At 40.7% G+C, this 23451-nt stretch overlaps 2 protein-coding genes across 4 annotated transcripts in view; one reads left to right on the top strand and one right to left on the bottom strand.

The window, feature by feature from the left end:
• Positions 1-23451, bottom strand: part of mRpL11 (mitochondrial ribosomal protein L11) — a 130273-nt gene that overhangs the window by 37154 nt on the left and 69668 nt on the right. The window contains exon 1 of one of the 3 annotated variants that reach the window (XM_071676631.1): positions 7965-8029. The exons of 1 other annotated variant lie outside the window; for it this stretch is intronic. The gene's annotated coding sequence lies outside the window, so the exon portion shown is untranslated. Of the gene's footprint in view, positions 1-5801; positions 6426-7964; positions 8030-23451 lie in introns of those variants that run through there. One more of the 3 variants, XM_071676638.1, reaches the window with a different exon arrangement.
• Positions 8309-23451, top strand: part of Phb1 (prohibitin l(2)37Cc) — a 74882-nt gene continuing 59739 nt past the window's right edge. Inside the window, exon 1 of the mRNA XM_071676610.1 lies at positions 8309-8732. Within this exon, the coding sequence (XP_071532711.1) occupies positions 8636-8732 (97 nt within the window). The 5' untranslated portion in view covers positions 8309-8635. The remainder of the gene's footprint in view (positions 8733-23451) is intronic.

The following is a 23451-nucleotide window of genomic DNA, read 5'->3' as shown; positions in this document are numbered from 1 at the left end:
CATGTTTATAGGGGTGGGTTGGGCCATTTCTTTCGTCTGTTTCCTTGTGCTACCTCACAAACGTGGGAGACAGCGACAAGGCAAAATAAAAAAATATAAAAAATAAAAGTGTATCCCTAAAGTAAGGAGGAAAGGGTTCTACTTCCATATTCCCCTCATGTCGTAGAAGGCAACTAAGAGGGAGGGTCTAGAAACCCTCTCCTTCTTGTATTTACTTTCTAAAAGAGTAATCAGAAGAAGGAACCAGGCATGGAGTACTCATCCTCTTCAAAGGGTCAGATTGGGGTGTCTGAATGTGTGTGGCTTTTACCAAGATGAGAAGAGTGAAATGAAGCTCAAGGGTAAAGGGGAAGAATGGTTTGGAAATGTCTTTGGAGTAAAGTCAGGGGTAGGTCAGTGGACAATAGCTAAGGAAGGAGTAGCACTACTCCTGAACCAGGGGTAGTGGAAGTGTGTGATAGTGTAAAAATGTAACTTCTAGACTGAATGTAGGTAAAACTGAAAGTGGATGGCAAGAGATGGGTGATCAATAGTGTTTATACACCTGGCTATTAGAAGAAAAATCTTTAGATTTGGGAGCAGCTGGGTAACTGTGTCAGCAGTTTTGGTACATGAGACCAGGTATTAGTGAGGGGTGATTTAAATGCGAAAGTAACTAATGAGGCAGTTAAGGGTATAACTGGTTCGCATGGGGTATTCAGTGTTGTGAAAGGAAATAGTGAAGAGCTTGTGGAGTTGTGTGCTAAAAAAAAAACAGTGACTGGGAACACCTGGATTAAGAAGACAGATATAATACATACAAGTATATTTCTGTGAGTAGTGTTGACTGGGAATACCTGGATTAAGAAGACAGATATAATACACACAAGTATATTTCTGTGAGTAGGAGAGATGGTCAACTGGCATTATTAGATTGCAAATTAATTGACAGGCATGTAAAAGAGAGGCCTTTGGATATAAAAGTGTTGAGGAGACAGCTAGTGGGATGTCTGATCACTATCTTGTGGAAGTGAGGATAAAGACTTGTGGAGGTTTTTGAAAAAGAAGAAACAACATTGGGGAGAAGAGAGAGGCGAGAGTGAGTGAGCTTGGAAAAGATGTGAAGAAACACCAGCAGAGACTGGATGTAGAACTGCAAAAGGTGAGAGCAAATGAAGTGAGGAGAGTGGATGAGGAATGGGAGGTATTTAAGGAAACCTTGATGGCATGTGCAAGAGATGCATATGGCATGCAAAAGGTGGGAGGTGGGCAGACTGGAAACAGTAGTGAGAGGTGGGATGAAGTGAAGTTGCTAGTGAAAAAGAGGAGAGAGGCATTTGGGTGGTACTTATAGGGAAGAAGTGCAAATGATTGGGAGATGTATTAAAGAAAAAAACAGGAGGTCAAGAAGAAGGAGCATGGGTTAAAAAGAAGGCAAATGAGAGCTGGGGTAAGAGAATACAATTAAACTTTGGGGGGAATAAAAGGATGCTTTGGAAGTTGCAAATAATAAGCTAAAGACAATAGAACAAATGGGACTATCAGTGTAGAGGTCAAAAGGAGAAGTGGTAACATGTAGTGATGATGTGAGGAGATGGAGTGAGTATTTTGAAGGACTGCTAAATGTTTTTGATGATAGAGTGGCAGATATAGGGTGTTTTGGTCGGGGAGGTATGCAAAGTAAGAGAGTCATGGAGAGTGGTTTGGTAAAGAAAGAAGTGGTGAAGACCTTGAGAAACATGAGATGCAGCAAGGTAGTGGGAGTTGATGGTATTACAGTTGAATTCATTAAGAAAGAGGGTGCCTGTGTTGTTGATTGGTTGGTAAGGATATTCAATGTATGTATGGATCATGGTGAAGTGCCTGAGGTGGAATGCATGTATAGTGTCATTGTGTATCGGCAAAGGGGATAAAGGTGAGTACTCAAACCACAGAGGTAAAAGTTTGTTGAGTTTATCTGATAAGAATTATGGGAAGGTACTGATTGAAAGGGTGAAGGCAGGTACATGCATCAGAAAAAGGAAGAGCAGTGTGGTTTCAGAAGTGGTAGAGGATGTGGGGATCAGGTGTTTGCTTTGAAAAATGTGAGAAACACTTAGAAAAACAGATGGATTTGTATGTGGCATTTACGAATCTGGAGAAGTCTTATGACAGGGTTGACAGAAATACTTTGTGGAAGGTCTTAGGAATATATGATGCAGGAGGTAAGCTGCTAGAAGCAGAGAAGTTTCTATTAAAGGTGTAAGGCATTTGTGCAAGTAGGAATAGTGAATGGTTCCCAGTGAAAGTTGGTCTTCAGCTGGGGTGTGTGATGTTACCAAAGATATCTGATATGTTTATGGATTGAGGGGATGATGGGGGAGCTAAATGCAAGAGTCTTGGAAGGAGAGGAGGGTATGCAGTCTGTGGGGAATGAGAAGGCCTGGGAAGTGTCAGTTGTTTTTTGCCAATGATACAGCACTGGTGGATGATTCACGTGGAAACTGCAGAGCTTCATGACTGAGTTTAGAAGAGTGCATACTGCAGAACTTGATGACGGAGTCTGGAAGAGTGTGTACTGCAGAACGTGGTGACTGAGTATGGAAGAGTGTGTGAAAGGAGAAAGTTGGGAGTAAATGTGAATAAAAGCAAGGTTATTCGGTAAAGCAGAGTTGAGAGACAAGTTAGTTGTGATGTAAGTTTGAATGGAGAAAAATTGGAGAAAGTGAAGTGTTTTAGATATCTGAGAGTGGACTTGGCAGTAAATGGAACTTGGGTCATGAATGAATTAGCCTACTATAAATGGAAAACTAAGATTGACTAAGAATTTCATGCATTTTTTACTTCTCTTTTCTAATGTTTGATATCAATACACTATATCTGAGAAGATGAATCAGTTAGTACCAGTAAATACAGTAATTCAATCACAACAGAGTAAATTTACCAGTGATGTGTGTGCCTGGGAGAGACATCTGAGTTCCATAAAACATTTAGTTCTGGGCTGTTTAAACTTAACCTTTAAGTCATTCATTCATATATGAAGTTTAGTCCATCAGTTTCAGTGCGGTAACTGTATCAATAACATTTACTTCGTAAAATTGTTACAACTCCCCTCTTTGGCTGGTGTTTTTATTATTACTGAATAAAACACCTTATATGATGTTTTATGATTATTATCTACTGAGTCACTTCTGAGACTATATAAAGGAAAAATGTAACAACTTTTGTACATTTACCATTTATGGTTAATTGTACGTCTTGTATACAGTGGATTGTATTAAACAACTTGCATCTATGGCATAACTTTGTTTCTCATTTCCAGGAAACTATTTTTGTTTTTTCCACACCTTTTACATAATTCAGATTTCTTAAACAGTTTATTATCAAGTCTACAAAAAATATGAATTCATGCATATTCCATATGTAATTATGAAAAAGACAAATGTAGTTCACCAATACAGATCTCAATATCAAGTTATTATTCTTAAAAAGCACCCAGTCACTATCCCACCATTTGAGCTCTGAATGTCTATACCATCTTTATTGTACCTAGGTTCACCTACACCTCCCCTGCTTGGTCCTCCTTTACAGCTGAACAGTGGGACCAGCTGGAAAGGGTGCAAAGAGGAACATGTAGAATCTTTCTGGGCCCATCTTACATTACTTATAAGAGGCCCTCATCTCACTGAACCTGTCTGACCAACAAACAGCAATTTGGAAAAGACTACAGACAGAGCCCCATCACCAAGACCTTTCCCCTGATGCCCACCTCTAAGGGAATAGCCATGTACCAACCAGTGCTCATGAAGACAAATACAAGAATAATCCTAGACCTTTGACTGTGAATGACACAAACAATCTATGAACAAGTGCACAGCTTGACAAGCAAATAGCTTAATTTTCTCTTCGTATCATCTACTAAATGAATCACTGTAACTCAATTTAAGCACAACTATTCGTCATTCATTTTTCACCTCTAAAAGCATAATGTATGTCAACTACAATGTTACTGTAAGTCAACCAACATGAAACTATTCATCACTTAATAATATTCATAGCTAAATACATAATGTATGTCAACTACAATATTACTGTAACTCAAGGAATGTGTGAATGTTCATCAAGCAATTTTCAAATAATCATTACAAAATGTTTATGTATAAATCAAAGAATATCTTCTGTAAAACTTCCTGCATATCTGCCACTTTGATTATGTAGATGTACCTCACTTATGTGCTTATCCAGTCTTATCTAAATCTTAAGCACTTTAGTGATCAATCAACTAGTTACTTTCATGACCTCCAAGTTCTGAATCACCTCAACTGTGTATTTTCAGCTGACTGGTTGTCTACATCCAATAAACCATTCATCATTATTGTTACCATTACCATTAGTACTATACATCATTATCAGTATGAAGTCTGTTGGGGATGAGAGAGCTTGGGAAGTGAGTCAGTTGTTGTTCGCTGATGATACAGCGCTGGTGGCGGATTCATGTGAGAAACTGCAGAAGCTGGTGACGGAGTTTGGTAAAGTGTGTGGAAGAAGAAAGTTAAGAGTAAATGTCAATAAGAGCAAGGTTATTAGGTACAGTAGGGTTGAGGGTCAAGTCAATTGGGAGGTGAGTTTGAATGGTGAAAAACTGGAGGAAGTGAAGTGTTTTAGATATCTGGGAGTGGATCTGTCAGCGGATGGAACCATGGAAGCGGAAGTGGATCATAGGGTGGGGGAGGGGGCGAAAATTTTGGGAGCCTTGAAAAATGTGTGGAAGTCGAGAATATTATCCCGGAAAGCAAAAATGGGTATGTTTGAAGGAATAGTAGTTCCAACAATGTTGTATGGTTGCGAGGCATGGGCTATGGATAGAGTTGTGCGCAGGAGGATGGATGTGCTGGAAATGAGATGTTTGAGGACAATGTGTGGTGTGAGGTGGTTTGATCGAGTAAGTAACGTAAGGGTAAGAGAGATGTGTGGAAATAAAAAGAGCGTGGTTGAGAGAGCAGAAGAGGGTGTTTTGAAATGGTTTGGGCACATGGAGAGAATGAGTGAGGAAAGATTGACCAAGAGGATATATGTGTCGGAGGTGGAGGGAACGAGGAGAAGAGGGAGACCAAATTGGAGGTGGAAAGATGGAGTGAAAAGGATTTTGTGTGATCGGGGCCTGAACATGCAGGAGGGTGAAAGGAGGGCAAGGAATAGAGTGAATTGGAGCGATGTGGTATACAGGGGTTGACGTGCTGTCAGTGGATTGAATCAAGGCATGTGAAGCGTCTGGGGTAAACCATGGAAAGCTGTGTAGGTATGTATATTTGCGTGTGTGGACGTGTGTATGTACATGTGTATGGGGGGGGTTGGGCCATTTCTTTCGTCTGTTTCCTTGCGCTACCTCGCAAACGCGGGAGACAGCGACAAAGTATAAAAAAAAAAAAAAAAAATAATTATCATTAACATCATTATTTTTACCATCATAATAATGACGCTGGGTCATGTCATCATTTCACTCGTTTGTATATTTTCTCAAAGTGTGTGTTTCTGAATGTAGTGAAGTTGACATCAATCATTGTATAATGACTAACCTGTGACTTCAATAATTATAAGCATGAGCAAAGATCAATAATGATAAACTAATAAATACATTTAATAATAAAATGGAAAGTCATTATGAAACTACAAAAATATCTTCAGATGCAATGGAGATATGTGGAACAAGATGGACTTTAATATAAAAAGCAAATGCACCAAAACACCTTATAATTGAGGAAGTCATGCCAGTGTCTGAGGGGTCATTTCAACATGTTTTTGGGTCTTACTGCTGTCTCGCCAGTATGCTACCTTATAAATACCTGGTGAAGTCTTCAGAGGTCTTCCATCCCACAGCCTGGGCTAAGCCCAGGCTGTTGGGTTGGGTTGTTGGTTGACCAAGCTACTGGAAGCTTCAGACCCCAGGTCCACATAGCCCCCATAGCCTGGATTGTCTGGTCCACTTTGTAGGCACTTGTCCAAGGAATTCATCAACTTATCTACTGAGTATTCCATGGTGCTTCTGATGATTGCAGGAAAGGCACTGAAGAGTCTTAGGCCTTGGATGTTTAATGGTGTTCTCTTTTTTAATTCAGATGTGGTATTTTATTAAGTCTTCTGTGCTTGATGTGCCCGTAGGATGTAATTTCCGGAAGCAAGATGGGAACCATGTCTTCTAGGATTTTCCTGGTATAGTTGAGGATATGTCTCCTATCTGCACTCTTGGAAGTAGACTCAGAGATTTCATCTGTTCTCAGTAATCTAGTTCCTTTACCATATTAATATGGGCAGTGAAAAATCTCTTAACACCTCTTAATTCCAGAATTTCAGTTGCCTTATGAGGAGATGTTGAAACACAGCAATATTCAGTTCTTGAAGGAATTAGTGCCTGAATAAAGTCATCAATGGTTCTTCTCCTCTTGTTTTGAAAATCTGCAGCAGCCAGCCTGCAATGGAGTACAGCTCTCACATTTGTGGTGATTCTAGCTCTACATCCTTAACTGACAGATGAGTTAAAGTGGTCCAAATCATAAACTGTCCCAAAAGAACTTCCAAACTTGACCCTTTTGCCCTATGCCCCAATGCTGCATCACATGATTACTGTGTGGGCTGCTTTTATAACTGCTTCTTTACCTACACGTTGAAACCGAACTCTTTGCATTCTCATGTTTTCCCCAATAACTATGACCTTGCTTATTTTACAAGACAGGTTTTTTTCGCTTCCTCCAAAATCTTTAAATACTTTCCCATCTTTTCTTCTTCTCTTTCGTTATGCCCTCTACATTGCAATTAAGGCCCGGCTTTGATGTGGACTTTTGTCCAAGACTGGAACTTTCAACATAAACTTTCTTTACTTCTCTCTGGCTAAGGCCTATATCATTTGTCTATTGGTTGTTTCATTATGCATAATTTTTCAATGTTCTTTCATTTCACAAGAGAGATATAAGCTTCAAACTTTACTATTTTGCAATTAAATATATCTGGCAGTATTTGATGGACCATTCTAGAGAGAAAGCTAAGACAATTTTTTTTCTTGGGTGTTCATATATCTTTTTTAAATCAAACATTGTTATATAAGCTCATTTGAATACAACATAAATGATTCAGAGGGTAAGTTCTGTGTTATTCTAGTACATATTGACTAATTTGGGCCAACCTTTGTCCGATCTTGGCATTTTTGTGATTCTGTTACATCCCATGTCTCAGTTATCATAAGTGAAGGAAGCAGGGAAGGACTGGGATAAGTGGAAACTCTGATGCAGTGGCCACTGCCTTGATGGGAGTTCCCAGAGGTAACGGACATCAGAGATATAGATAGACAGATATGTTAACGTTGTGTCTACTGATAACTATTCTATCAGTATTTGAATATGACATAATGTATGTCATTGATACATAGTAAAATATACCTAGTCATACTCAAATTAAAGCCATTCAGCAATTAATCCAAGCGTATTTGGCATGAAGGTACTAAACAAGAGTTCCAGAGAAAGTACATGAAGCTTTTGAGCTCCTCTATTATCAAGAGGGCAATCCCGGCCCATGCTCACCCAAATCTACCCTCATTTTCACCCTTAAGCTAGTCAGAACAATCAAAGCCAACTAGGACAATGATCCACATTCGCTTACGCATAATTAAACTAGCAAGTGAGGAGAGATGAGACTTGAGTATGGGTGTGGTTCAGCGTAAGGTTGGATTAGTTTAGGATGAGAGTGTGGTTGAAGACGACGTTAAAGTTAGGGTGAACATTGGACTGGATTGCTCCCTTTACACATTTGCCTGAGTGACGATTTAACATGACTGGCGAGTGTTCTCTATGGCACCGGTAACATTTGGGCCCCTGATGAAGCTGAAATATAACGCTCAAACTTATTGCTAAAGTTTAATTATGTGACACCTCTAGCACACTCTGCCAGGAGGTTAATAAATAAAACTAACTTCTATTCTAAACATCTTAAACACCAAATCATCTTTTGAAACTGACTGAGTTATGTGATCTGCCTATCCCACGATGTAAACAAACAAGTTATTTGAACAGTGAGTCAAGTAATCATTACCAAATATGTTTGTTCATTATAAGAAAATGAAGACGTATTTTAGGTTTTAATATCAAAGCATCAATTTTGATGAAACTACACAAAACAAAATATCTTGTAAAGTTTTATCTATAACATTCATATTTAATGAAAGCGAGTATTTCATATTTGGCTGATTGCTGTCTGTGCATGAGGATTTTAGGTGATTGCTATATTTGCGAGTTGATATTATTAGTATTCTATACCATTGCTGAATACAAAAATGATCTGTCATGATATATATTGGCTTTTTATGCGTTTTATCCCACACTTGTAGATCACCTCAAAAGTCATCTCTTCCAAAAAATATAACTTTCTTATATTGTTGTTATAAAACTATTTGTTAAAGTCAATATTGTTTGATATATGATACAAGAAAAACATTGATATACTTATCTATTGAGTAGGTAAGGTTAGTGAAGATAACGGCACCGACAGTCTCGTGTTGTGTTGATTCTCGGCTGATGTAACTTTTGCAACCGGATAGTACTTTGCAGTGTCATATACTACACTTTGCGTCTTCGCATTATCATAATCTTTAGCTCCTCATCATAGAAACTTACAGGTGATTTTGAGAGACATGGCGCAGCAACTAGCCAACCTTTTTACCCGAGTTGGGCAGATTGGGTTTGGTGTCGCTGTGGTTGGTGGGGTTGTCAACTCGGCCCTGTATAATGGTAAGTTTGACTAATGTAACTATAGTAAAGTGTAAGGGTTTTCCCGACTATATCAGATCTGCTGCTGGAGATTACAAAGCCGCTTGCAATATTGTCTGTTGACATCAGTTGCATGGTAGTGATTTACGTAAACCCTCGAAATCTGAAAAGATTACAGTATAATAAAAAGTTGGCCGACTCTTCAATCTCCATTGACAGTTTGGACCCTAATACTTCCCGACATTATTAACACTTTATCTAATATCTACCAACACTGTGGCCTCTGCTGACCGGTGCAAGTTCCCAACTAACACATTGGCCCCTGCTCCTTGATATAAGAGCATAAGAAGCAAAGACATTGCAAGAGGCATATTTTCCCATGCCAGGCAGGTCCTTAGTCTCTCTACCCTACAGCCAACCGCCTGAACCCATAAAAATACCCAACTTTCATTTAAAGCTACTTAAAGGATCAGCTTCCACCACTGTACTTGGCAGCTTGTTCCATAAATCTACTACCGTATTCCCAAATATTTACCTACATCTGACCTAAATCTATTTTTATCTAACTTAAACCCATTATTTCTTGTCCTATCTGGTGGTGCTTTTCTAAGAATTTTATTCATTTTACCTTTATTAATGCCCCTCACCTGTTTAAAAAAGTTTGATCATATTTCCTCTAGCCTTCTTAAGTGCGTGTAAATTCAGTCTTTTTAATCTTGCTTCATAAAGGAGGTTTTTAATTCCAGGGATCATATTTGTCATTTGCCTTTGAACTCCCTCTAAATAATCTGTATCATCTGCATAGAATGGAGCTCAAAACTGTACTGTATAATCCATATGTGGCATGAATGCGAGATAAAGTTGCAATAATACTCTAGGAGTTTTCCTGTTAATAGTCCTATTAATGAAACCTAACATCATATTACCCTTGTTACTCACTTTGATCCATCGTTGCCATGGCAAGACCCTTGCTCACCTAGTACCCCTACATCTCTCACATTCTGTTTTACCAATGGTAATATTGCCCAGTTTGTGATCAGCGTTCCAATATTTACCCGTGCTGTGTTGTGCATTTATATGTTGAATTCCATTTTCCTCGTACCTGCCCATTCTGATAATCTATTTAAGTCCCTCTGCAAATTTTCTGAATTTTCATCTGAGTTGGTTGTGGCCCTCTATTTTTGTATCATCCGTAAATTTACTTAAGTCGCTGGTTATTCCCAAGACTGACCCCTGAGGAACACCACTGGCTACATTGCCCTGGTCTGATGTAACTCCATTGATGCATACCTCTGTTTTCTGTCAGTGAGCCACACCCTAATCCAATTAGATACGCAACCCCAATGCTGTGTGCCTTAATTCTAAGTATTCATTGTCATACCTTACCCAGATCAACAGTTTCAAATACTTTATCAAAGAAGAAGAGAAGGTTACTGAGACATGATGTCCCATTTCTAAACCCATATTGAGAATCCCCAATGAGATCATGATTCTCCAAGTGTTCCTGTATTTTCGCCACTGTAATTGATTTGAGAAGTTCCCCATGATAGATGTCAAGTTGATAGAATGATAATTAGAGGCAGTGGATCTATCCCCTTTCTTAGAGGTGGGAACAACACTTGTCCTCCATTGCTTAAGAACTACACCTGATTCCAGAGACTAAACACATTTAAAAGCTGAACACTGACTTCCTTCTCGCATTCTTTCAAGACCTTCGCATACATACCATCTGGCCAAGGACTCTTGTTTACTTTTAATCTTTCTATTTGTTTCAAAATATTGAATTTATTTATTTTTATATCGTCTAACTTCCCGTCTAAATTATTGATAGTGCTTTACTTTTTCAGTATACAGTACATCACCCATTGAAATTTTATTCCAGCTTTGGGTAGTGACTGGGTGCCTCAGGTTTCTTATCTGTTTGGGTTTTTGCAATTTTTTCATTTTGTACTTTGATACAGTTTCATTTATTGGCTTTTTACAAAAAATTTTTCATTTTGTATTTTGAGGTAATTTTCCTCATATATTGGCTTTTTGCAACTTTTATTCCTAATGTCTTTTGAAAAATATTTTTTATTTATTTTGCTTTGTCGCTGTCTCCCGCGTTTGCAAGGTAGCGCAAGGAAACAGACGAAAGAAATGGCCCAACCCACCCCCATACACGTGTATATACACACACGTCCACACACGCAAATATACATACCTATACATCACAATGTACACATATATATACACACACAGACACATACATATATACCCATGCACACAATTCACACTGTCTGCCTTTATTTATTCCCATCGCCACCTCACCACACATGGAATACCATCCCCCTCCCCCCTCATGTGTGTGGGGTAGCGCTAGGAAAAGACAACTTGTTTATTATGATTCCTATTCATATCACTTCATCTGTTACTTTTGTATCCCTTACATTTCCTGCCCATATTTATTTTAAAAGCAATTATATTTCTCATGTTTTTAATGTATGTCTAATCCACAATTTGCACTCACTTTGATTATTGTTGATCATTTCTGAAGCTTCTTTCACTGTTTTTTAAGTATTATCCCATCATCTGCAAAATGTTCTTATTTGGAAGTAGTCGTCTTCATGGTCCTTCCTGAACTCCTTCATTTCTTATGTGATTTTTAATATCATAAGTTAAAGAGTATTGTAGAGCTTTTGCATCCCCGTCTCTCCCCTCTTATTATGTTTTCATTCACTTTTTTATCATTTATGTGATTTAATCTTGATCATCATTGTAGATGTTTGCAGTTATGTATTTTAGTTTTGGATGTAGTTTATAATCTAGTAGCACATTGATTACATTTTCTAAGTACTTTTCATAATGATGGCAACTCCGCAAAATGACGGTTCACAGAGCAATGTTTTGTGTTAGTAACATCCAAGAATTTCGGTAGAAATTCATAAATTGACACTAATTTTTTCGAACACTGACAGACTTCGAGGAAATTCAAATTTTTTTCTAATATGAAATATATAAGTATAATGTAAGGTTCTTCAATTATTATGTCCCTGTTCTCTGGGGATAAGGGAGAAAGAATACTTCCCACGCATTCCCCGCGTGTCATAGAAGGCGACTAAAGGGGACGGGAGCGGGGGTGCTAGAAACCCTCCCCTCCTTGTATTTTAACTTTCTAAAAGGCGAAACAAGAAGGAGTCATGCAGGGAGTGCTCATCCCTCCTCGAAGGCTCAGATTGGGGTGTCTGAATGAGTGTGAATGTAACCAAGATGAGAAAGAAGGAGAGATAGAAAGAAGGAAAGGAACCTGGATGCTTTGGCTCTGAGTGAAACGAAGCTCAAGGGTAAAGGGGAAGAGTGGTTTGGGAATGTTTTGGGAGTAAAGTCATGGGTTGGTAACAGGACAAGAGCAAAGGATGGAGTAGCACTACTCTTGAAACAGGAGTTGTGGGAGTATGTGATAGAGTGTAAGAAAGTGAACTCTAGACTGATACGGATAAAACTGAAAGTTGATGGAGAGAGAGATGGGTGATTATTGGTACCTATGCACCTGGGCATGAAAAGAAAGATCATGAGAGGCAAGTCTTTTAGGAGCTGCTGAGTGAGTGTGTTAGCAGTTTTGATGCATGAGACTGGGTTATAGTGATGGGTGATTTGAATACAAAGGTGAGTAATGTGGCAGTTGTGGGTATGGTATAATTGGTGTTGGAAATGGTGAAGAGCTTGTAGATTTGTGTGCTGAAAAGGACTAGTGATTGGGAATACCTGGTTTAAGAAGAGAGAGATACATAAGTATACGTATGTAAGTAGGAGAGATAGCCAGAGAGTGTTATTGGATTAAGTGTTAATTGATAGGCACGTGGAATAGCCAGAGAGTGTTATTGGATTAAGTGTTAATTGATAGGCACGTGAAAGAGAGACTTTTCGATATTAATGTGCTGAGAGGTGCAACTGGAGGGATGTCTGATCATTATCTTGTGGAGGCGAAGGTGAAGCTTTGTAGAGGTTTTTAGAAAAGAAGAGAGAATGTTGGGGTGAAGAGGGTGGTGAGAGTAAGTGAGCTTGGGAAGAGACTTGTGTGAGGAAGTACCAGGAGAGCCTTTGTGCAGAATGGAAAAAGGTGAGAGCAAAGGACGTAAGGGGAGTGGGGGAGGAATGGGATGTATTTAGGGAAGCAGTGATGGCTTGCGCAAAAGATGCTTGTGGCGTGGGAATGGTGGGAAGTGGGCAGATTAGAAAGGTTAGTGAGTGGTGGGATGAAGAAGTAATATTATTAGTGAAAGAGAAGAGAGAGAGGCATTTGGATGATTTTTGTAGGGAAATAATGCAAATGACTGGGAAACGTATAAAAGAATAAGGCAGTAGGTCAAGAGAAAGGTGCAAGAGGTGAAAAAGAGAGAAAGTGAGAGTTGGGGTGAGAGAGTATCATTAAATTTTCGGGAGAATAAAAAGATGTTTTGGAAGGAGGTAAATAAAGTGCTTAAGACAAGAGAACAAATGGGAACATTGGTGAGGGGGGGGGGGGAAGGGCTAATGGGGAGGTAATAACAAGTAGTGGTGATGTGAGGAGATGGAGTGACTATATTGAAGGTTTGTTGAATGTGTTAGATGATAGGGTGGCAGATATAGGGTGTTTTGGTCAAGGTGGTGTGTGAAGTGAGAGGTTCAGGGAGAATGATTTGGTAAACAGAGAAGAGGTAGTGAAAACTTTGCAGAAGATGAAAGCCAGCAAGGCGGTGGGTTTGGATGGTATTGAAGTGGAATTTATTAAAATAGGGGGTGACTATGTTGTTGACTGGTTGGAGAGGATATTCAGTGTATGTCTGGCTCATGGTGAAGTACTTGAGAATTTTCGTAATAAATTCATGGTGCCATTGTACAAAGGCAAAGAGGATGAAGTTGAGTGTTCAAATTACAGAGGTATAAGTTTGTTGAGTATTCCTGGGAAATTATATTGGAGGGTATTGATAGAGAGGGTGAAGGCATGTACAGAGCATCAGATTGGGGAAGAGCAGTGTGGTTTCAGAAGTGGTAGAGGATGTGTGAATCAGGTGTTTGCTTTGAAGAATGTATGTGAGAGATACTTAAAAAAGCAAAGGGATTTGTATGTAGCATTTATGGATCTGGAGAAGGCATATGATAGAGTTGATAGAGATGGTCTGTGGAAGGTATTAAGAATATATGGTGTGGGAGCTAAGTTGCTAGAAGCAGTGAAAAGTTTTTATCAAGGATTTAAAGCATGTGTACGAGTAGGAAGAGAGGAAAGTGATTGGTTCTCAGTGAATGTTGGTTTGCAGCAGGGATGCCTGATGTCTCCATGGTTGTTTAATTTGTTTATGGATGGGGTTGCTAGGGAGGTGAATGCAAGAGTTTTGGAAAGAGGGGCAAGTATGCAGTCTGTTGTGGATGAGAGGGCTTGGGAAGTGAGTCAGTTGTTATTCGCTGATGATACAGCACATGTGGCTGACTTGGGTGAGAAACTGCAGAAGCTGGTGACTGAGTTTGGTAAAGTGTGTGAAAGAAGAAAGTTGAGAGTAAATGTGAATAAGAGCAAGGTTATTAGGTACAGTAGGGTTGAGGGACAAGTCATTTGGGAGGTAAGTTTGAATGGAGAAAAACTGGAGGAAGTGAAGTGTTATAGATATCTGGGGGTGGATTTGGCTGTGGATGGAACCATGGAAGAAGAAGTGAGTCACAGGTTGGGGGAGGGGGCGAAAGTTCTGAGAGCGTTGAAAAATGTGTGGAAGGTGAGAACGTTATCTTGGAAAGCAAAAATGGGTATGTTTGAAGGAATAGTGGTTCCAACAATGTTGTATGGTTGCGAGGCGTGGGCTATGGATAGAGTTGTGCGCAGGAGGGTGGATGTGCTGGAAATGAGATGTTTGAGGACAATGTGTGGTGTGAGGTGGTTTGATCGAGTAAGTAACGTAAGGGTAAGAGAGATGTGTGGAAATAAAAAGAGCGTGGTTGAGAGAGCAGAAGAGGGTGTTTTGAAATGGTTTGGGCACATGGAGAGAATGAGTGAGGAAAGATTGACCAAGAGGATATATGTGTCGGAGGTGGAGGGAACGAGGAGAAGAGGGAGACCAAATTGGAGGTGGAAAGATGGAGTGAAAAAGATTTTGTGTGATCGGGGCCTGAACATGCAGGAGGGTGAAAGGAGGGCAAGGAATAGAGTGAATTGGAGCGATGTGATATACCGGGGTTGACGTGCTGTTAGTGGATTGAATCAAGGCATGTGAAGCGTCTGGGGTAAACCATGGAAAGCTGTGTAGGTATGTATATTTGCGTGTGTGGACGTATGTATATACATGTGTATGGGGGGGGTTGGGCCATTTCTTTCGTCTGTTTCCTTGCGCTACCTCGCAAATGCGGGAGACAGCAACAAAGTATAATAAAATAAATAAATATAATATATATGTATATATATATATATATATATATATATATATATATATATATATATATATATATATATATATTTTTTTTTTGCCGCTGTCTCCCGCGTTTGCGAGGTAGCGCAAGGAAACAGACTAAAGAAATGGCCCAACCCACCTCCATACACATGTATATACATACGTCCACACACGCAAATATACATACCTACACAGCTTTCCATGGTTTACCTCAGACGCTTCACATGCCCTGATTCAATCCACTGACAGCACGTCAACCCCGGTATACCACATCGATCCAATTCACTCTATTCCTTGCCCTCCTTTCACCCTCCTGCATGTTCAGGCCCCAATCACACAAAATCTTTTTCACTCCATCTTTCCACCTCCAATTTGGTCTCCCACTTCTCCTCGTTCCCTCCACCTCCGACACATATATCCTCTTGGTCAATCTTTCCTCACTCATTCTCTCCATGTGCCCAAACCATTTCAAAACACCCTCTTCTGCTCTCTCAACCACGATCTTTTTATTTCCACACATCTCTCTTACCCTTACGTTACTTACTCGATCAAACCACCTCACACCACACATTGTCCTCAAACATCTCATTTCCAGCACATCCACCCTCCTGCGCACAACTCTATCCATAGCCCACGCCTCGCAACCATACAACATTGTTGGAACCACTATTCCTTCAAACATACTCATTTTTGCTTTCCGAGATAATGTTCTCGACTTCCACACATTCTTCAAGGCTCCCAGGATTTTCGCCCCCTCCCCCACCCTATGATCCACTTCTGCTTCCATGGTTCCATCCGCTGCCAGATCCACTCCCAGATATCTAAAACACTTTACTTCCTCCAGTTTTTCTCCATTCAAACTTACCTCCCAATTGACTTGACCCTCAACCCTACTGTACCTAATAACCTTGCTCTTATTCACATTTACTCTAACTTTCTTCTTTCACACACTTTACCAAACTCAGTCACCAGCTTCTGCAGTTTCTCACATGAATCAGCCACCAGCGCTGTATCATCAGCGAACAACAACTGACTCACTTCCCAAGCTCTCTCATCCCCAACAGACTTCATACTTGCCCCTCTTTCCAAAACTCTTGCATTTACCTCCCTAACAACCCCATCCATAAACAAATTAAACAACCATGGAGACATCATACACCCCTGCCGCAAACCTACATTCACTGAGAACCAATCACTTCCCTCTCTTCCTACACGTACACATGCCATACATCCTCGATAAAAACTTTTCACTGCTTGTAACAACTTGCCTCCCACACCATATATTCTTAATACCTTCCACAGAGCATCTCTATCAACTCTATCATATGCCTTCTCCAGATCCATAAATGCTACATACAAATCCATTTGCTTTTCTAAGTATTTCTCACATACATTCTTCAAAGCAAACACCTGATCCACACATCCTCTACTACTTCTGAAACCACACTGCTCTTCCCCAATCTGATGCTCTGTACATGCCTTCACCCTCTCAATCAATACCCTCCCATATAATTTACCAGGAATACTCAACAAACTTATACCTCTGTCATTTGAGCACTCACTCTTATCCCCTTTGCCTTTGTACAATGGCTCTATGCACGCATTCCGCCAATCCTCATGCACCTCACCATGAGTCATACATACATTAAATAACCTTACCAACCAGTCAATAATACAGTCACCCCCTTTTTTAATAAATTCCACTGCAATACCATCCAAACCTGCTGCCTTGCCGGCTTTCATCTTCCACAAAGCTTTTACTACCTCTTCTCTGTTTACCAAATCATTTTCCCTAACCCTCTCACTTTGCACACCACCTCGACCAAGACACCCTATATCTGCCACTCTATCATCAAACACATTCAACAAACCTTCAAAATACTCACTCCATCTCCTTCTCACATCACCACTACTTGTTATCACCTCCCCATTTGCGCCCTTCACTGAAGTTCCCATTTGCTCCCTTGTCTTACGCACTTTATTTACCTCCTTCCAGAACATCTTTTTATTCTCCCTAAAATTTAATGATACTCTTTCACCCTAACTCTCATTTGCCCTCTTTTTCACCTCTTGCACCTTTCTCTTGACCTCCTGTCTCTTTCTTTTATACATCTCCCACTCAATTGCATTTTTTCTCTGCAAAAATAATCCAAATGCCTCTCTCTTCTCTTTCACTAATAATGTTACTTCTTCATCCCACCACTCACTACCCTTTCTAATCAACCCACCTCCCACTCTTCTCATGCCACAAGCATCTTTTGCGCAATCCATCACTGATTCCCTAAATACATCCCATTCCTCCCCCACTCCCCTTACTTCCATTGTTCTCACCTTTTTCCATTCTGTACTCAGTCTCTCCTGGTACTTCCTTACACAAGTCTCCTTCCCAAGCTCACTTACTCTCACCACCCTCTTCACCCCAACATTCACTCTTCTTTTCTGAAAACCCATACAAATCTTCACCTTAGCCTCCACAAGATAATGATCAGACATCCCTCCAGTTGCACCTCTCAGCACATTAACATCCAAAAGTCTCTCCTTCGCGGGCCTGTCAATTAACACGTAATCCAATAACGCTCTCTGGCCATCTCTCCTACTTACATATGTATACGTATATATATATTCCCTCAAAGGCCCAGTCCTCTGTTCTTAACGCTACCTCGCTATCGCGGGAAATGGCGAATAGTATGAAAAAAAAAAAATATATATATATATATATATATATATATATATATATATATATATATATATATATTATCCCTGGGGATAGGGGAGAAAGAATACTTCCCACGTATTCCCTGCGTGTCGTAGAAGGCGACTAAAAGGGAGGGAGTGGGGGGCTGGAAATCCTCCCTTTTTTTTTTTTTTTTTTCCAAAAGAAGGAACAGAGAAGGGGGCCAAGTGAGGATTTCCCTTAAAGGCCCAGTTCTCTGTTCTTAACGCTACCTCGCTAATGCGGGAAATGGCGAATAGTTTGAAAGAAAAAAGAAAGAAAATATATATATATATATATATATATATATATATATATATATATATATATATATATATATATATATATATATATATGATCTTTCTTCTCATGCCCAGGTGCATATGCACCAATAATCACCCACCTCTCTCCATCAACTTTCAATTTTACCCATATTAATCGAGAATTTACTTTCTTACATTCTATCACATACTCCCACAACTCCTGTTTCAGGAGTATTGCTACTCCTTCCCTTGCTCTTGTCCTCTCACTAACCCCTGACTTCACTCCCCAGACATTTCCAAACCACTCTTCCCCTTTACCCTTGAGCTTCGTTTCACTCAGAGCCAAAACATCCAGGTTCCTTTCCTCAAACATACTACCTATCTCTCCTTTTTTCACATCTTGGTTACATCCACACACATTTAGGCACCCCACTCTGAGCCTTCGAGGAGGATGATCACTCCCCGCGTGACTCCTTCTTCTGTTTCCCATTTTAGAAAGTTAATACAAGGAGGGGAGGATTTCCGGCCCCCCGCTCCCGTCCCCTCTAGTCGCTTTCTACGACACGCGAGGAATACGTGGGAAGTATTCTTTCACCCCTATCCCCAGGGATAATATACATATATATATACATACACACACACACACACACACACACATATGCACATACACACACACACACACACATACATATATATACATATGAAAAATGTAAGAACAATTTAGAAACAAACTTTTAGCTTGAAATGAATGAAAGGCAAGTGTTTTGGGAGCAGCTAAATGAGTGTGTTAGCGGTTTTGATGCACGAGACCGGGTTATAGTGATGGGTGATTTGAATGCAAAGGTGAGTAATGTGGCAGTTGAGGGAATAATTGGTATGCATGGGGTGTTCAGTGTTGTAAATGGAAATGGTGAAGAGCTTGTAGATTTATGTGCTGAAAAAGGACTGATGATTGGGAATACCTGGTTTAAAAAGCGAGATATACATAAGTATACTTATGTAAGTAGGAGAGATGGCCAGAGAGCGTTATTGGATTACGTGTTAATTGACAGGCGTGCGAAAGAGAGACTTTTGGATGTTAATGTGCTGAGAGGTGCAACTGGAGGGATGTCTGATCATTATCTTGTGGAGGCTAAGGTGAAGATTAGTATGGGTTTTCAGAAAAGAGGAGTGAATGTTGGGGTGAAGAAGGTGGTGAGAGTAAGTGAGCTTGGGAAGGAGACCTGTGTGGGGAAGTACCAGGAGAGACTGTGTACAGAATGGAAAAAGGTGAGAACAATGGAAGTAAGGGGAGTCGGGGAGGAATGGGATGTATTTAGGGAATCAGTGATGGATTGCGCAAAAGATGCTTGTGGCATGAGAAGAGTGGGAGGTGGGCTGTTTAGAAAGGGTAGTGAGTGGTGGGATGAAGAAGTAAGAGTATTAGTGAAAGAGAAGAGAGAGGCATTTGGACGATTTTTGCAGGGAAAAAATGCAATTGAGTGGGAGAAGTATAAAAGAAAGAGACAGGAGGTCAAGAGAAAGGTGCAAGAGGTGAAAAAAAGGGCAAATGAGAGTTGGGGTGAGAGACTATCAGTAAATTTTAGGGAGAATAAAAAGATGTTCTGGAAGGAGGTAAATAGGGTGCGTAAGACAAGGGAGCAAATGGGAACTTCAGTGAAGGGCGTAAATGGGGAGGTGATAACAAGTAGCGGTGATGTGAGAAGGAGATGGAATGAGTATTTTGAAGGTTTGTTGAATGTGTCTGATGACAGAGTGGCAGATATAGGGTGTTTTGGTCGAGGTGGTGTGCAAAGTGAGAGGGTTAGGGAAAATGATTTGATAAACAGAGAAGAGGTAGTAAAAGCTTTGCGGAAGATGAAAGCCGGCAAGGCAGCAGGTTTGGATGGTATTGCAGTGGAATTTATTAAGAAAGGGGGTGACTGTATTGTTGACTGGTTGGTAAGGTTATTTAATGTATGTATGACTCATGGTGAGGTGCCTGAGGATTGGCGGAATGCGTGCATAGTGCCATTGTACAAAGGCAAAGGGGATAAGAGTGAGTGCTCAAATTACAGAGGTATAAGTTTGTTGAGTATTCCTGGTAAATTATATGGGAGGGTATTGATTGAGAGGGTGAAGGCATGTACAGAGCATCAGATTGGGGAAGAGCAGTGCGGTTTCAGAAGTGGTAGAGGATGTGTGGATCAGGTGTTTGCTTTGAAGAATGTATGTGAGAAATACTTAGAAAAGCAAATGGATTTGTATGTAGCATTTATGGATCTGGAGAAGGCATATGATAGAGTTGATAGAGATGCTCTGTGGAAGGTATTAAGAATATATGGTGTGGGAGGCAAGTTGTTAGAAGCAGTGAAAAGTTTTTATCGAGGATGTAAGGCATGTGTACGTGTAGGAAGAGAGGAAAGTGATTGGTTCTCAGTGAATGTAGGTTTGCGGCAGGGGTGTGTGATGTCTCCATGGTTGTTTAATTTGTTTATGGATGGGGTTGTAAAGGAGGTAAATGCAAGAGTCCTGGAAAGAGGGGCAAGTATGAAGTCTGTTGGGGATGAGAGAGCTTGGGAAGTGAGTCAATTGTTGTTCGCTGATGATACAGCGCTGGTGGCTGATTCATGTGAGAAACTGCAGAAGCTGGTGACTGAGTTTGGTAAAGTGTGTGGAAGAAGAAAGTTGAGAGTAAATGTGAATAAGAGCAAGGTTATTAGGTACAGTAGGGGTGAGGGTCAAGTCAATTGGGAGGTGAGTTTGAATGGAGAAAAACTGGAGGAAGTGAAGTGTTTTAGATATCTGGGAGTGGATCTGTCAGCGGATGGAACCATGGAAGCGGAAGTGGATCATAGGGTGGGGGAGGGGGCGAAAATTTTGGGAGCCTTGAAAAATGTGTGGAAGTCGAGAACATTATCTCGGAAATCAAAAATGGGTATGTTTGAGGGAATAGTGGTTCCAACAATGCTGTATGGTTGCGAGGCGTGGGCTATGGATAGAGATGTGCGCAGGAGGATGGATGTGCTGGAAATGAGATGTTTGAGGACAATGTGTGGTGTGAGGTGGTTTGATCGAGTAAGTAACGTAAGGGTAAGAGAGATGTGTGGAAATAAAAAGAGCGTGGTCGAGAGAGCAGAAGAGGGTGTTTTGAAATGGTTTGGGCACATGGAGAGAATGAGTGAGGAGAGATTGACCAAGAGGATATATGTGTCGGAGGTGGAGGGAACGAGGAGAAGAGGGAGACCAAATTGGAGGTGGAAAGATGGAGTGAAAAAGATTTGTGTGATCGGGGCCTGAACATGCAGGAGGGTGAAAGGAGGGCAAGAAATAGAGTGAATTGGAGTCATGTGGTATACAGGGGTTGACGTGCTGTCAGTGGATTGAAGCAAGGCATGTGAAGCGTCTGGGGTAAACCATGGAAAGCTGTGTAGGTATGTATATTTGCGTGTGTGGACGTGTGTATGTACATGTGTATGGGGGGGGGGGGGTTGGGCCATTTCTTTCGTCTGTTTCCTTGCGCTACCTCGCAAACGCGGGAGACAGCGACAAAGTATAAAAAAAAAAAAAAAAAAAAAATATATATATATATATATATATACGTGGGAAGTATTCTTTCTCCCCATCCCCAGGGATAATATATATATGGAAAGAGGGGCAAGTATGAAGTCTGTTGTGGATGAGAGAGCTTAGGAAGTGAGTCAGTTGTTGTTCGCTGATGATACAGCGCTGGTGGCTGATTCATGTGAGAAACTGCAGAAGCTGGTGACTGAGTTTGGTAAAGTGTGTGAAAGAAGAAAGTTAAGAGTAAATGTGAATAAGAGCAAGGTTATTAGGTACAGTAGGGTTGAGGGTCAAGTCAATTGGGAGGTAAGTTTGAATGGAGAAAAACTGGAGGAAGTAAAGTGTTTTAGATATCTGGGAGTGGATCTGGCAGTGGATGGAACCATGGAAGCAGAAGTGGATCATAGGGTGGGGGAGGGGGCGAAAATCCTGGGAGCCTTGAAGAATGTGTGGAAGTCGAGAACATTATCTCGGAAAGCAAAAATGGGTATGTTTGAAGGAATAGTGGTTCCAACAATGTTGTATGGTTGCGAGGTGTGGGCTATGGGTAGAGTTGTGCGCAGGAGGATGGATGTGCTGGAAGTGAGATGTTTGAGGACAATGTGTGGTGTGAGGTGGTTTGATCAAGTAAGTAACGCAAGGGTAAGAGAGATGTGTGGAAATAAAAAGAGCATGGTTGAGAGAGCAGAAGAGGGTGTTTTGAAATGGTTTGGGCACATGGAGAGAATGAGTGAGGAAAGATTGACCAAGAGGATATATGTGTCGGAGGTGGAGGGAATGAGGAGAAGTGGGAGACCAAATTGGAGGTTGAAAGATGGAGTGAAAAAGATTTTGTGTGATCGGGGCCTGAACATGCAAGAGGGTGAAAGGAGGGCAAGGAATAGAGTGAACTGGATTGATGTGGCACACCGGGGCCGACGTGCTGTCAGCGGACTGAACCAGGGCATATATATATATATATATATATATATATATATATATATGTATCTATATCGCTACCTCGCTAACGTGGGAAATGGCAAATAGTATAAAAAAAAAAATATATATATATATATATATATATACACACAGACATATACATACATACACATGTACATAATTCGTACTTGCTGCTTTCACTCATTCCCGTCGCCACCCCACCACACATGAAATGACAACCTGTTCCCCCGAGCATGTGCGTGAGGTAGCGCCAGGAAAAGATAACAAAGACCACATTTGTTCACACTCAGTCTCCAGCTGTCATGTATAATGCACCAAAACCACAGCTCCCTCTCCACATCCAGGCCCCTCAAAACTTTCCATGGTTTCCCCCAGACGCTTCACATGCCCTGGTTCAATCCATTGACAGCACCTCGACACCGGTATACCACATCGTTCCAATTCACTCTATTCCTTGCATGCCTTTCACCCTCCTGCGTGTTCAGGCCCCGATTGCTCAAAATCTTTTTCACTCCATATTCCCACCTCCAATTTGGTCTCCCACTTCTCATTCCCTCCACCTCTGACACATATATCCTCTTTGTCAATCTTTCCTCACCCACTCCCTCCATGTGACCAAACCATTTCAAAACCCACTCTTCTGCTCTCTCCACCACACTCTTTTTATTACCATACATCTGATGAAGTATCATCAGCTAACAACAACTCACTTTTTTCCCAAGCTCTCTCATCCACAACAGACTGCATACTCGCCCCTCTCTCCAAAACTCTTGCATTTACCTCCCTAACAACCCCATCCATAAACAAATTAACAACCATGGACACATCACGCACCCCTGCCGCAAACCAACAATCACTGAGAATCAATCACTCCTTTCTTCCTATTC

Source organism: Panulirus ornatus, chromosome 2 (genome assembly GCF_036320965.1).
Source record: "Panulirus ornatus isolate Po-2019 chromosome 2, ASM3632096v1, whole genome shotgun sequence".
Classification (NCBI taxonomy): domain Eukaryota; kingdom Metazoa; phylum Arthropoda; class Malacostraca; order Decapoda; family Palinuridae; genus Panulirus; species Panulirus ornatus.
This window is presented reverse-complemented; position numbering and strand designations above follow the sequence as displayed.